This window comes from Sycon ciliatum, chromosome 3 (genome assembly GCF_964019385.1).
Source record: "Sycon ciliatum chromosome 3, ocSycCili1.1, whole genome shotgun sequence".
Classification (NCBI taxonomy): Eukaryota; Metazoa; Porifera; class Calcarea; order Leucosolenida; family Sycettidae; genus Sycon; species Sycon ciliatum.
The window spans coordinates 31,626,492-31,640,416 of record NC_088645.1 but is presented as its reverse complement, the minus strand read 5'-3'; the positions used below and the strand labels follow the sequence as shown (position 1 = coordinate 31,640,416).

Here is a 13,925-nt window from a genome sequence, read left to right as displayed (position 1 = left end):
TCGACAAAAGCTGCTAGCTCGGTCGCTTTGTGTTGACTGGCACGCGAGCAGCACTGGCTGCACGAACTTGTCGCGTGAACTGCATTAGGCCTGTCCGAAAAATGTTCTGTTTTTTTTGCATTTTGGGGTACATTTTGCATTTTTGCATTTTTTCTGAATTTTGCCCATTTTCGGTCGAATTCCAAGGTTTCAGCCAAGGTTTCAGCTCGACCAAGTCAAGCTCGGCGGTGTCTTCTGTCCCTCTTGGCTGCGACTCTAGACTTACTAAGTTGCACTGGCCTCCACACAAAGGCGAACACGCGGGTGTTTAGTTCTACATGTACATGCAGGCGTAGATGTAAAACTACAAAGATGTGTTCTAGTACTAGTAGTAGTACATGTGTAGTAGTAGTAGTACAGGTAGTATGCAAGCTAAGGTAAGGGCAACACAAGTGACTTGCAATGGTGAGAAAATGATTAGCTTTGCAGGCTTGTCAGGCAAAGTCAGCAAAAGGGGTGACAAGATTATGATCATGCACTAGTGCGTGTACATGTGACATGATTAGAGGTACATGTACATGTGTACTAGCAAGGCAGGGATACTACATGTATACATGTACAGTGTGACATGGAAAACCAATTAATTGTGTGATCACCATGGCATGGCGGCCATTTTAGATTTTGGTTGCCATGGCAACGGATGCATTTTCTCTGCGTTTTGGGTTGTTTGGCTTTGATTTTTTAAATTTTTTTACATTCCCTTTGATTTCTTGTTTGAATGTTGGCTGGAACACCGTGCATTTTGCATTTCCATTTTCCGCAAATTAAAACACATTTTTCGGACAGGCCTAAACTGCATGCATGAGAGATTTCTTACGTCATAAAGAATGTGATTTCATCACCATTTCACTGGTCTTCGACCTATATGGTCAGGGAAAGTCCCGGTTCGTAGGCCTACCACACAGTCACTGTCAGCGTGTTCTTGAGCGCAGTAACCTGGTAATAACACAAGTGTGATCACTGGCAAACCAACGCCAACGGGCGTTCAAGGCGAGTAACAAGCGCACTTGACGAAGGTGACTCAGAAATCTCAAGAGCCATGATCCACGCGACTTGGCATTCTTGCGTCACAAGGCACGTGATTTCACCGTGCCTCGTGAAGTAAAATTCGCTCGTGCCTTCAGTCACTTTTGCATCAACAGTCGCACAAACCCCTACACCCCTACAAGACACCTACTGGCGTGGCAGTGACAGGAACCGCATCAACCAGAAGAATGACAAGATCGGCAACGACGGCGATGGCAGCGACTAAAGCGCAGATAGAGGCAACGGCTAGGGTCCACTCGACTAGCCATGTGATATCGGATGTGTCCACCGCACATGTTGATTGTTCTGATGTTAGTTCTGATAAGTATGAGTCGTCCATTGCTAGTCATTTGTTTGAGCATCCTGATTGTCGTGCTGTGTATTCAAATGATTGTTTTGCGATTGTGTCACGTGTACGCAGTGCTAGATTGCTGAATGTTTTGGAAGCCGTATACATCCACACAAAGAAACCCAACATTTGCAAGCAGAAACAAATCAAATTCACACTTAGGCTGTTAGGTAGGTCGTCAAAACCTCGTTAGTTACATGTATGTCCAGTGGTTGTCTCTTGTCGTCGCACTACATGTCACGCTTATTGAGTTTTCTCGCACTTGCACCTTTGTGTCATTATTGCAATTTTCGCTGTTTACTTTAGCTATCTTCTTTTTTGCGCTGCTTTATACTGTATTTAATCCACTGTTCCTGTTCCTTTTCCCTTGCCTGTATTTCACCTGACGAGAAGGCTTGAAAGTATACTTGTGAAGACAAAAACCTTCAAGATGTTTGTAATGAGCCTGAAGTGTGTCCTTTTTATGAGTATTCTACAAAATCTTCTTTTTTACTTTCCTGTGCCACCAAAGGATGTACCCAACACCGCGGAGGCAGAGCGAAATAGAGAACAACAAGGACAATCAAGGCTTGTTTGCTGCTACTTCAAGTGTCACACTCTCACAATCATCAGCCCCCCCCCCCCCCTCTCTCTTGCCTGATGATTGCGAGAGTGTGAAACTTGAAGTAGCAGCAAACAAGCCTTGACTATCCTTGCTGTTCTGTACCCTACTGTGTCTATATTTTCATGACGGTGGAAAAGACACCCACGATGAAGGCAAACTCCCGTTATTCCTACACTACTTAACTTATGACCCATACGGCAAGTCAGCTGAAAATGGGTATGCATAATGGCAAGAGTACATATTCCCACTCTTGCCATTGATGTCAATCTGTTGCAGTATTAGAAATGACCATGCGCAGAAGGGTTTTCGTAATTTGTATTCACCCATGAATATTGATGTGTGTGTGTGTGCATATGTACGTGTGTGCATGTGTACGTGTGTGTATGTGTGCGTGCGTGCATTGGTATGTGTGTGTGTGTGTGTGTGTGTGTGCGTGTGCGTGTGTGTTCTGGTTTGGTGTCCTTCTTTTGACTTTGTTTGTCTGGAGAAGTGGCTATTCCTAGTGGAAAGTCTAGGGTGAGCGGTGGGTCAATGGCAGTCATGGCCAGCTTGCTAGTGATTGTATTGATTTGAGGCATTGTTTTCACTCTGCCTAGGAAAGTGTCTCCTGGATTGGGGTAAGTGCAAGTTGCAGGACTTCACTATGTCTCTCTAGCATGGAAACGTTAGGTGGATAAAGGTTAACCTTTGCAGCAATTAAAAGTCATTCATGAGATTTGAGCATGGTCAGTGGTCTGTTGTGCAGTCCGCCGTGCTGAATCTGCGATGGTGGTGATATACCTGCACGCCTCATCCACTTTCTTTGCCCATTTTTGTTCTCATTGGAGCTGTGATGTGCAATGTCTCTCTTACTGTACTCTCGCGATTAGAGCCATCTGTTGAATAGTGCGCCTGTCTGGAAGAGTGACAATTCTCAAATTGTGCCCCTGTCTCGAATAGTGCCCCTGTCGCGAATAGTGCCCCTGTCTCGAAGAGTGACCTCTCTTGGATTGTGCCCCTGTCTCGAATTTTGCTCCTGTCTCGAATAGTGCCCCTGTCTCTAATAGTGCCCCTGTCTCGAATAGTGCCCCTGTCTCGAATAGTGCCCCTGTCTCGAATAGTGCCCCTGTCTCGAAGAGTGACCTCTCTTGGATTGTGCCCCTGTCTCGAATTGTGCCCCTGTCTCGAATAGTGCCCCTGTCTGGAATAGTGCCCCTGTCTGGAATAGTGACCCCGTCTCGTATGGTTCCCCTGCTTCGAATAGTTCCCCTGCTTCGAATAGTTCCCCTGCTTCGAATAGTTCCCCTGTCTCGAATAGTTCCCCTGTCTCGAATAGTTCCCCTGTCTCGAATAGTTCCTCTGCCTTCGAGAGTCAATGATAAACAATTAAAAGCCTCTCTTGTGCCTGCAGGTACACATCTATATCGCCATACATACTCTCATATCTTTTCACTATCATACCTTTTCACAAGTTTTCAGCTTAGAGAGCGTTGTGTAGGCTTGAATATGTTAGCCGCCAGGTATGCTTCAGCCACCATCTCGCTCCGTGTCATTATTATTGTGCTATACATGTATTGGAGTTTTCAGATAATTGTGTTACTCGCATGCCATTATTCTGCTGCTATTTATAGGTTAGTGCATGGCAGGGAGGGCCTTATGGCTTGTTAGTGCCCTCCAGGGTAGTCAGAGGGCCGTAGGCCCGAGGGCTACCCTGGAGGGCACCAACAAGCCATTGGGCTCTCCCTACCATGCATTAACTATTTTAGAACGAAGTCAATCCCGTTGCCTAGGAGCTGACCAATCAGCGACTTTCCCAACGACTTAATTTTCCCTTTCAAACAACTTCTCTTTAAGAGGACAGAATTGAAGAATGTTTATTATTCTCGCAAAATAACCTCACTAATTTTATGGCAACATGTTGATTGTAACATTGCAGGTATGCAATCTTCACGAACCAACTCGCAAATCAGACCCTACATTCCATCGTCAAATTCGTGTCCACTGGTCAATCTGTCAGGACTTGTTGTAGATGTGATGTTGTCAGAAGAGTCTTGAGGTCCCTGTTGGCGTGAGGTGGATGGTTCTTGACAGTCTTGATCAGGTGAACTTGACCTCTCATCTGACTCCCTTGGCACTGAATTTGCTTGTCGTCTTTCCGATGATGAAGATGAAGGTGCATCTAGAACAGCTGCCATATTTCTTTGTTGTTCATCAGTTGACTTGCTGTTTTCTTCACCTGTCGTTGCATTTCTCTTCCACGGAGTGCAAAGTGATATGTCATAGAACCATACCTCCGTTACAAGAACCTCCGGCTCCTTGCACCGTAAGAACTTGTCCTTCAGCTTCTTGAAGTCATCGTCTGTGATATAGTCCTTGTGGTTGACTGGTCGTAGTTCTCCTTCTCGCTTCAGTTTCTTGAGAACTCCATCCAAGCAGTTGTTGGAACGGGCAAATTCAGGATCGCTGATGATGTTCCATTTCCGCTTTTCAACCACGTGTCGGCGTAGAGCCGCCCTAAAGCACAGATAACTTGAACGTTGATATGAACCGCCATCTTGTCGTCTAGCAGCAACGTAAAGTTTGCACAGGAAAGTATTCAGTTCAGACTTTGAACACTTCTCAATTTTTATTGGACGTGGTTGCTTCTTGTTGAACGTATTGAAAACAGAAAGCCAACATTGATTTGCTTCCTTGGTTTTGGCAGGTACTCTGGAATCCAGAACTTCCGTCAGATCCTCTTCACTTACAGATCGGAATCTTTTAGGGTTGGAGTCTGCCATTGTTCTATAAAGAAACGCGGTTCTACTCTCAATCTTATACACTGTGAATGTTAGATAGTTCATCCTCTCTTTCCTATACTGTATAAGCAGAAAATTTCGTCGGTCAATAATTTCGTCCAACTCCAAAGAAAGGGAGTTCGTCCGGTTGTAAATTTCGTCCATGGATCATAAGAGTGTATTGAAAAGCTGGACAAATCAATAGTAGCTATAAAGAGAACAAATTCTGCTGTCATCGCCACCCTACAACAAAGTCATGAAGGTTTACCAAAATCGATTTTCTTGTCACAATCATCAGTGGAAAGCCGTGACTGAAGAATAACCATGCCAAATCAATATACATTCAATAATGTGTTACGAGAACAAAACAAAGTGCTAAAAATAGAATGAGGGAAGGTGACACAATAGAAGTAAAGTGAGAGCTAAGTGCAACAGGGGTGAGGAACTAATTGCAACGCTAGAACTGTGTAGTGAGACAAACAATCATGCTGTGCACCTACGAAAACAATCTTAACGCAACTACATGTTTCTTCTGCTTACAAAGATCAGGCTTATGCAAACGAATACAAACAGCCTCAAGTACTTTCAACTGACTAGCGTACCGTGCACGACAAAGAACAGAAAAACTAAAATCATCATACACCTGCAGACACTTAGGGTGAGACAACAGATGAAGAAAAACGGCAGACTTCTTACGATCACAATCACCATCCGATTCCTCGTCTCCACCAACCGCAACCTCGTCCCCCGTCTCATCTTCCAACTCGTCCTCAGTGTCGTCCTCCGTGTCATTCTCCTCATCACCACCGATCGGTCCCAGGCTCGCTTCACGTTGCTGAACCTCTGTTCGTTGACTCCTCCTTTGATCTTGATCTTGATGGTAATTTGTGGCGCTGGAAACAAAGCGTCTCTGTAAGTTTGTATCCCTGGTGATGGTTTGGCCTGGAGAGCAGTATATAAGTGGTGCTTTTCAGGCACAATCTTCCTCAGCCTACTCAAGCTCAACTGATGAGGGGTGAATTCCCCGAAACACCGTGTATTGAGCAGGGAGTGGTGCTTTCTTGCAGGTTTGCCGAGTGGAAGGTGCGACGTGCTCCTCGTGTGCTCCGGATGGCAGTCGTGAGTCAGTCAAGTGTCAAGTTCGGCAAGAAGCGTGTGTTCCTAGTTGGAACAATCAACTTCATTTCTATTATTATGATGTGTTAAAAATCCACCATTTCCAGCGATGTGCCGATGAAAATATAGTGGACCGTGCTCCAAAATAATGGACCATGCCCAAATAAGAGACCGGGTCTATTAATCGAAGTCTCATTCAAAAAGACAAATTAACAATTATAAGAAGAAGAAGAAGAAAAAGTCGCTCATGAGGGGCTCGAACCCATGATCGGCAGAAAGTCATAATATTTCCACTCATGATCTGCGCAAGGGCCTTAAGGGATGGTGAGAAGACCAGTTTTTGACACCCAACCCAGCTACCTTAAAATCCTTCCTTGTGTGAAGTTGTCTATGACCCACTGACCACCCTCCACCCCCATCTTCCCCATTATTTGTTCGTATTTTCCCCATACATGTACCAATTAGAAAAGAAAAAAACTGGCGAAGAACTGCGTCCATTTTTAAATACTTATACGTATATACATGTAAAAATATGACTTCACGTCTGTGTGTGGGGTACAAGTAGGTCAACTGGTCTACGGTCCATGCGTGTCCTACGTCATAGTGAAGGACTGCTATTTGCAACAATCCATTCTACACTACTCAACATAGTGCACCAGGTGTAAGAACAAATGCAAAAAAATTCTGACCAGCTACCGTCTGTTTTTGCATGGAGACGGAATTTTCCCGAAAAATATGGACCACCCTAGCATAAGTGGAAAATACTACTCTTCAGTTTACTAGTATATGAATATCTCTCAAGTTTAATGAAAAGGCGACGAGGAGACAATAAATTTATTATAAATGCGATTAATAGTATAAGTGAAGCGGACATTACAAAATGATGGATGAGAATACATGTATCTAAAATGGTTGTTCCTAATCGATTTTCTTGAGACTATCATCAGGGAAAAATCGTCTCACAATAGAGGCTATACGGAGAAACAAACTACTTATAGGTTATCGGATAGTCTTTTCCTATAATTTCTTTCGTCTTCTCTCCCACTTTTTTTTTCACACCTCATCTTGTATACTCCCCACTATCCTATAACCTATAAGTAGTTTGTTTCTCCGTATAGCCTCTATTGTGAGACGATTTTTCCCTGATGATAGTCTCAAGAAAATCGATTAAGAAAACAAACATTTTAGATACTGTATAGCAGGAAATTTTCGGACGGAATTTATTTTCGTACAATTTCGTACACGGCCTCTTTTGTACTAACATTAATTCCGTACTAAAATTTGTTCCTGTGGAGTCATGTACACTATACATGCGTACCGCATGAGAACACGTGCATTTAGCATGTAGCACTGTACGAAAATAAAATCCGTACGAAAGGTCTAAATTCGGCTTTGTCCGAAAATATTTCCGTCCGAAAATTTCCTGCTATACAGTACATGTATTCTCATTCTCAAGTTTAAGTTTATGACAGGATTCATGCCATTATATACTGAACATAAATTCATAATGGAGTACAGTAAACAAAATAACATGCAAACTGGAACAGTGGTAGAGTCCCTTAAAAGTACTGCTGGTGGAGCTGCCCTTGAAAAGAGTTGTTCATCCGGATCTTGTAAAATACAGCAATACCAACTTGCATTGAGACAAGGGCAATGTGTTGTGTTCATTTTGTTTGCAGTGCCGGAACAGTGGGAAGACTTTCTACAAGCCTTGGCAAGTGCAAAAAGCTGACGGCCAGTTCCAGTCATTGTTAACATTCCTGTAGTGTTACACCACGCATACACATGCATGCATATGTCAACACACCTATACACAATTATTATGCATGACTGTAAGAGGTAATAATCAGTACCCATTTCACACGATGTAACCTGATGCCTTTATATCACTTCGTGTTGGTACTTCTCTGTACTTTGAAGCTAATCTTGGCATAAAGACATATTGGTAGGAAATATTGATAAGGAAACTAAGCATTGATTGAATTGAAGCATGCACGATTTCAGGTTTGTCTATTATGACGGTTGACCTCTCATGGTGGTCCATCAGGTTTGTTGCCCTTGGATGTATTGTTGTCAATGTCCCTGCATTCAGCTTGAAGATATTAATAATTTTTCATTGCTATTGGAGAGAGCATTCTTACAACACAGTCATGGTGCCTATCGTAAATGCATTTCCACTGATATCTGCGAAGGAGTATTTTCGCTTCGCACTGTTACATTTTGCCTCCAAGTTGATTTGCTATCACAAATCGATACTGTTGTTGATAAATGTCGCTGCAATCAGCTAGAACAGTTGGTTTTCCATTGATCGAAAAGAGCATTCTTACAACACATAGTGCCTATCGTAGATGCAATTCCACTGATATCTATGAAGAAGTATTATGTAGGATTCAGTGACCAATCACGGTCCCCGTGACCAATCACGGTCCCATGACCAATCACGGTCCCATGACCAATCACGGTCCCCGTGACCAATCAAACAGTCACAAAGCCCCCGAGACCAGTCACAAATTAGTTTACCAGTCACAGTGCCCCATCACCAGTCACAGTGCCCCATGACCAGTCACAGTGCCCCATGACCAGTCACAATGCCCCATGACCAGTCACAGTGCCCCATGACCAGTCACAATGCCCCGTGACCAGTCAAGTGCCCCATGACCAGTCAAAGTGCCCCATGACCAGTCACAGTGCCCCATGACCAGTCACAGTGCCCCATCACCAGTCACAGTGCCCCATCACCAGTCACAGTGCCCCATGATCAGTCACAGTGCCCCATGACCAGTCACAGTGCCCCATGACCAGTCACAGTGCCCCATCACCAGTCACAGTGCCCCATGACCAGTCACAGTGCCCCATGACCAGTCACAGTGCCCCATGACCAGTCACAGTGCCCCATGACCAGTCATAAATCAGCATACATGTACCGGTACATGTGTAAAGCACACAGTTCGTGACTGCTCACGGAGTGCTTCGTACTGCAGGATTTGTTGTAGAAACTATAACTCCCTATGCTATGAGCAATCACAGAATACAGTTGTGACCACTATAATTCCATGCGAACGGTTACATGTCATAAATCAGTTGTGACCACTATAATTCCATGCGAACGGTTACATGTCATAAATCAATCACAGAATACAGTTGTGACCACTATATAGTTGTGACCACTATAATTCCATGCGAACGGTTACATGTCATAAATCAGCATACATGTACCGGTACATGTGTAAAGCACACAGTTCGTGACTGCTCGTGGAGTGCTTCGTACTGCAGGATTTGTTGTAGAAACTATAACTCCCTATGCTATGAGCAATCACAGAATACAGTTGTGACCACTATAATTCCATGCGAACGGTTACATGCGGAATGTACATTTGCGATCACTCTTTCTCTGTGAGTAGTCACAGACTGAATATAGGTATTTCTGTAATTTTTATCTCTTTTCAACCAATCCACAAGCCAAGAAGAGATGCGTAGATGGAAGAACTGTATCTTGGTGATACTGATCGCAGACATTTCCTCCAGGCCATTGAGCACCCAATTCCAAACCTTATCTAACCAAAGTTCTTGTGAAAGCCGCATGCCAGTTCAAGAACATCTCGTTAGACATACATATCTGTACATGTCTGGTGCACTCTCACTAACAAGCAGGCATAGTAGGCTACATTCGCACCAGCAATCACAAGAAGTTGTAGTGAGTGAATATTTCTATAAAATTAATAAGTAGAAGGAAAATACGTAATGGACAAATGAAGGTGTGGAGGATCGCCCAAAAACACTGACAACCAGACAGTACACGGTACACGTGCTCGCATGCATGTACAATAGAGAGGTTAGGATGCACGTTATTTCTGACGTGACGCGAAAGTTCAGCTCGCGTTATTTGCTCGCACGTCGAAAAATCAACGCGAGTGACCTGCTGCTCACGTCGGAATTTGGAGTTTTACGCCAAATTTGACGTGAAATTGGGCGTCACGTCGGAAATAACGTGCATCTTAACCTCTCGAATTGCAAATATTATAATACTTCAAGTACACGTTATAGCAGCACAACGAGAAAGACCATGTGCCATAATGTTACATCAATAAATTTTACAGTTATTTTGGGAGTAGGAATGGAGATATGTTCGAAGCAGTAAACTGCGTAACCACTACGTTAAGCCACAATATTGAAATACAGTTTCCTGCAGTCAAAACAAGACACTCGCACTTCTCTGGTCTAGTTCGCCATTCTTATCGCTAACATGACTTGATTTATTTTCTTATGATGGTTCTTGAGAAGGGACCAATGATGTCTTGAATAGATGTCTTCCCTGAACGACCTCAACTGAGACACAGTTTCAGTTTCAACAAGCTGGACATAATTGTTTTCTGTGGAGTCTTCCACAAGAAAGACAGAGCTTCACACACGAATGTCCTTGATGTACTCAGTACCTTCTTGGAGATGAACATATTTTCATTTCCATCTTCATTATACTTTCGTCTCTGCATCGTCGACGATGTCCACTTCTGACTCCGTAATCTGGTCACCCATCCTCTCCAAAAACACAAAGCGAGTGCTGCTTGTATGCTGGATTAGTTGAAATTAGTCTCCGTTGTAGCAAGATTGGCGTGAAAACTATTACTTGTGCTTGAGTCTGCCTTGCTCGTTCTGCGTTATATCACGCAAGTATAGTGCGTATCGGTTATAGTGTGGTCGTATACAAGAATATACTGCCTACAAGAATGAACACTCATTTTTTCATAATCATAACACATATTTTATGTGTATATTTATTCTTACAAGCAGTATTATCGCATAGTAGAATATATCGGCCCTAAGAATGGATTTTGTGTAGCAAAATATGCCAGATTAGTGCAAAGTGTATCGCCTGTAGTAATAACATCTGTGCTCTGTGCATACTCAATACAATAATATTCAACACAAAAAGAGAGTTATGTCCAACTGAGCATCGGAGAATCACTTTTTCTGTCCAGTCGGACTCTGTCTTCCGACTTCTCTCGTATCTGCTGCTCCGCAGTCGCCTATCACGACCCGGCGAGTCTGATCCGTGTGTATCATGTGATGTGTAGACCTACATGATTGTAGTATTTGAACGTGTCCACATGCCAAACGTGCGCGCATAATTATAATTATGATACATGTATGTCACACGTGCATATGATATGTCACACGTGATTTATCGTGTGTAAGAAATATCGGCAATGGGGCTGTTAAGTGTGACGTCATGGCCCCTTCGATAAGCATAGCAACGGAGAGCACTGGGGACAAACAAAAGTCGCGTCCTCTGGATGGAACCAGTTGTCAAAGGCAACAGCATCTAAATGACTGGAGAGAGAGCAGTTTTGTTTGCTTTTTCTTCAAGCGATTGTTGTCGCTCTTTACTCCTTGTTCTTTCCTCTACAAATCTCCTGTAGTCGTCGAGGGCCTTCATTATGGTTGTGAAATTGGCTGCCCACTGTAAAACTCCCTGTTTGAGAGTGCTTTGAAGATTCTTCGCGTCCTGATGGATCAAAGTACGAGCGCTCCCTGTGGATTCGATTATAATTACAGTATGTAGGTGAGTTGTTCAAGAAATCAGTGTCTTCTTTCTGCCTCTGCCCTCACGCTGGCACAATAATATAAGCCTCTATATCCATGACAGCTCGCATCTCCCATAAACTGCATGACTTAGATATATTCTCGCCCTCCGTGGTGATTGAAGACCCAGGGAAGAAATTATTATGTTCAGAATGATGTCCTGAGAATATATTAAAATATAATAATTCTAGGGAATTGTTTCAGGGTATTTTGGAAGGATGGAGAGAGAGAGAGAGAGAGAGAGAGAGAGAGAGAGAGCACTGAAGTGTTTGTCTCACTGTAATTGCTCCAGATTATTGAATGGCGTATGATCTACTCGATATTTTCCACAATGGGTTTTCCTGATTTGCGGGATCTCTTCTTTTGCTGTTTGCGTGTTTACAGGAAGTGACTGTCTGGTGTATATGCACCAGATCCTGGGGACATGAAGTCATATGCAGAGGCAGGGTCATCCAGTGATGCAACACTGCCGTTCTATGTGCAACGTCACAGCTAATTCCCCCGGCGAATACACAAAAAGACAAACACGTCAAGAGACTACAGTATTGACCGTTCTGGTAATGAATCGTGACTGCTCGGGTCGGCAGTCGATAATCAAAACACAGAGCACCAGCATGATGTTTTGATATTGGGAACCACACACCAGCTCAATTCTCAAGCCCAAAAATTGATGAATACAAAACACAGCGACGCAACAAGAGATCATCCGGCAACCAAACCAACCTGGGTCTAATGCACTGAATAGTCCTGAAATACGCAGGCCACACAAAGCAGTGCTGTTACAAGGTACATGCATTGCAGAACAAAGTGTTACCAAAGATACACGGGGTTATAGCTGCACACTCGTGCATGTGCTCGCTCAGCCCAAGAGCACGCATGATGATAGAAATAATCCGGGGGAAACACGCTGGCACCGAAGTAAACATCAAGACGTAAATAGTCATCATCGCAAGCCCTAAGGCCGCCGGCGCCGGGGCGCCACAGAGCAAGTATGAACAAGTGAGCGCCATAAAAATCGATAGCGTGCAGCAGCGAGCAGGGACTGCACGTCAAGTGCAGTCCATGAAATAATATTATCAAGCCATGACATTCTGGGCCTGCCTCGGCCACGACTTCCAACAACACAACCCTGAAGAACAATCAATGACAAACAGCCGGAACGAACAATATGACCAAAAAATTGCAATTTCCTTTTACGAACAGAAACAATAAGTGGGACTTGTTTGTGAATACTATTTATTTCCTCTCTAACAGACACATTCGTCCGTAAATAGTGCAGCTCTGAAAAAGTAAAAAATTACATTGACATGTGCCGAGTAGTATCATCCTTGATTACCCATCCAACCAAGACGTTATCAGGTCCCAGACGCCGAGATCGCACGCCGAATGTGAAGTGCATCTAGCCTTGAACCTGTTGCACAAGGCACACACAAATGACACAAACGACATCCACTCCGATTATTTCCAGAGGCCAATCATAACAGAACACAGAAATGAAACCACGGGCTCAACAAAGTATATGTAAACACAAAGGAAATTAGTTAAAATAATCCATGAAGTGCTATTTTAATTCCAGCGCTGACTGCAGTGTGGCGTCGTGGCCCGATACCCACTGAGCATAGACACAAACTCCATTTGACAGGGGCAAGACATACTATTTTTAGAATAAAGTCATAAAGTACAGCATTCCAATGACATAACGGACACCTCGTGCAAATGCGTGGTCTGTTCATCCGGCCAACTCGGCCACGCATGACAGTGTGTGCATGTGCGCTTGCACACACACCATGTATTTGGTGCGTATGGCGTACCTAGTAGTAGTAGTAGTAGTAGTAGTAGTAGTAGTAGTAGTAGTAGTAGTAGTAGTAGTAGTAGTAGTAGTAGTAGTAGTAGTAGTAGTAGTAGTAGTAGTAGTAGTAGTAGTAGTAGTAGTAGTAGTAGTAGTAGTAGTAGTAGTAGTAGTAGTAGTAGTAGTAGTAGTAGTAGTAGTAGTAGTAGTAGTAGTAGTAGTAGTAGTAGTAGTAGTAGTATATATTATTTTACTAGGGCAATCCCCACAGACTGTGAGTCTTTTTACAGGGTACCCTAGGTACTTGTTGCGGAGATATGAAGATGGAATCATTATCATGATGCTACATGTACATCTACAGTGTATGTTTGAGTGAAAAGTAAATTTTATTTTATTACACATTTCTTCGACACAACTTACTCCACATCTTCGCATATCTCATAATCCATCCACCTACACTCCGTCTCAGGTGAGGAAAACTCTCCCAGGTACAGGTATACACTAGTCACCACAGCCATGTGATGACATTGGGATGGGTCCCAAGCACGATTGCACTCTCCAGTTACAATATATTTATTTGTTCAGATTATCTGTGAAGACAAAATGCAATGCATAGCGGCAATCGATGGATGAAGAGAGAGTTTGTAAATACACATATCTTTCCAC

The 13,925-nt window shown here is 43.4% G+C and overlaps 1 protein-coding gene across 1 annotated transcript in view; it reads left to right on the top strand.

Moving 5' to 3' along the window:
* Nucleotides 1–8,106, top strand: part of LOC135812668 (uncharacterized) — a 66,349-nt gene extending 58,243 nt beyond the window's left edge. The window contains exons 9-10 of the mRNA XM_065325946.1: nucleotides 2,509–2,635; nucleotides 7,570–8,106. Coding sequence (XP_065182018.1) covers nucleotides 2,509–2,591 — 83 coding nt within the window. The 3' untranslated portion in view covers nucleotides 2,592–2,635; nucleotides 7,570–8,106. The remainder of the gene's footprint in view (nucleotides 1–2,508; nucleotides 2,636–7,569) is intronic.
* The last annotated feature ends 5,819 nt before the right edge of the window (nucleotides 8,107–13,925 follow it).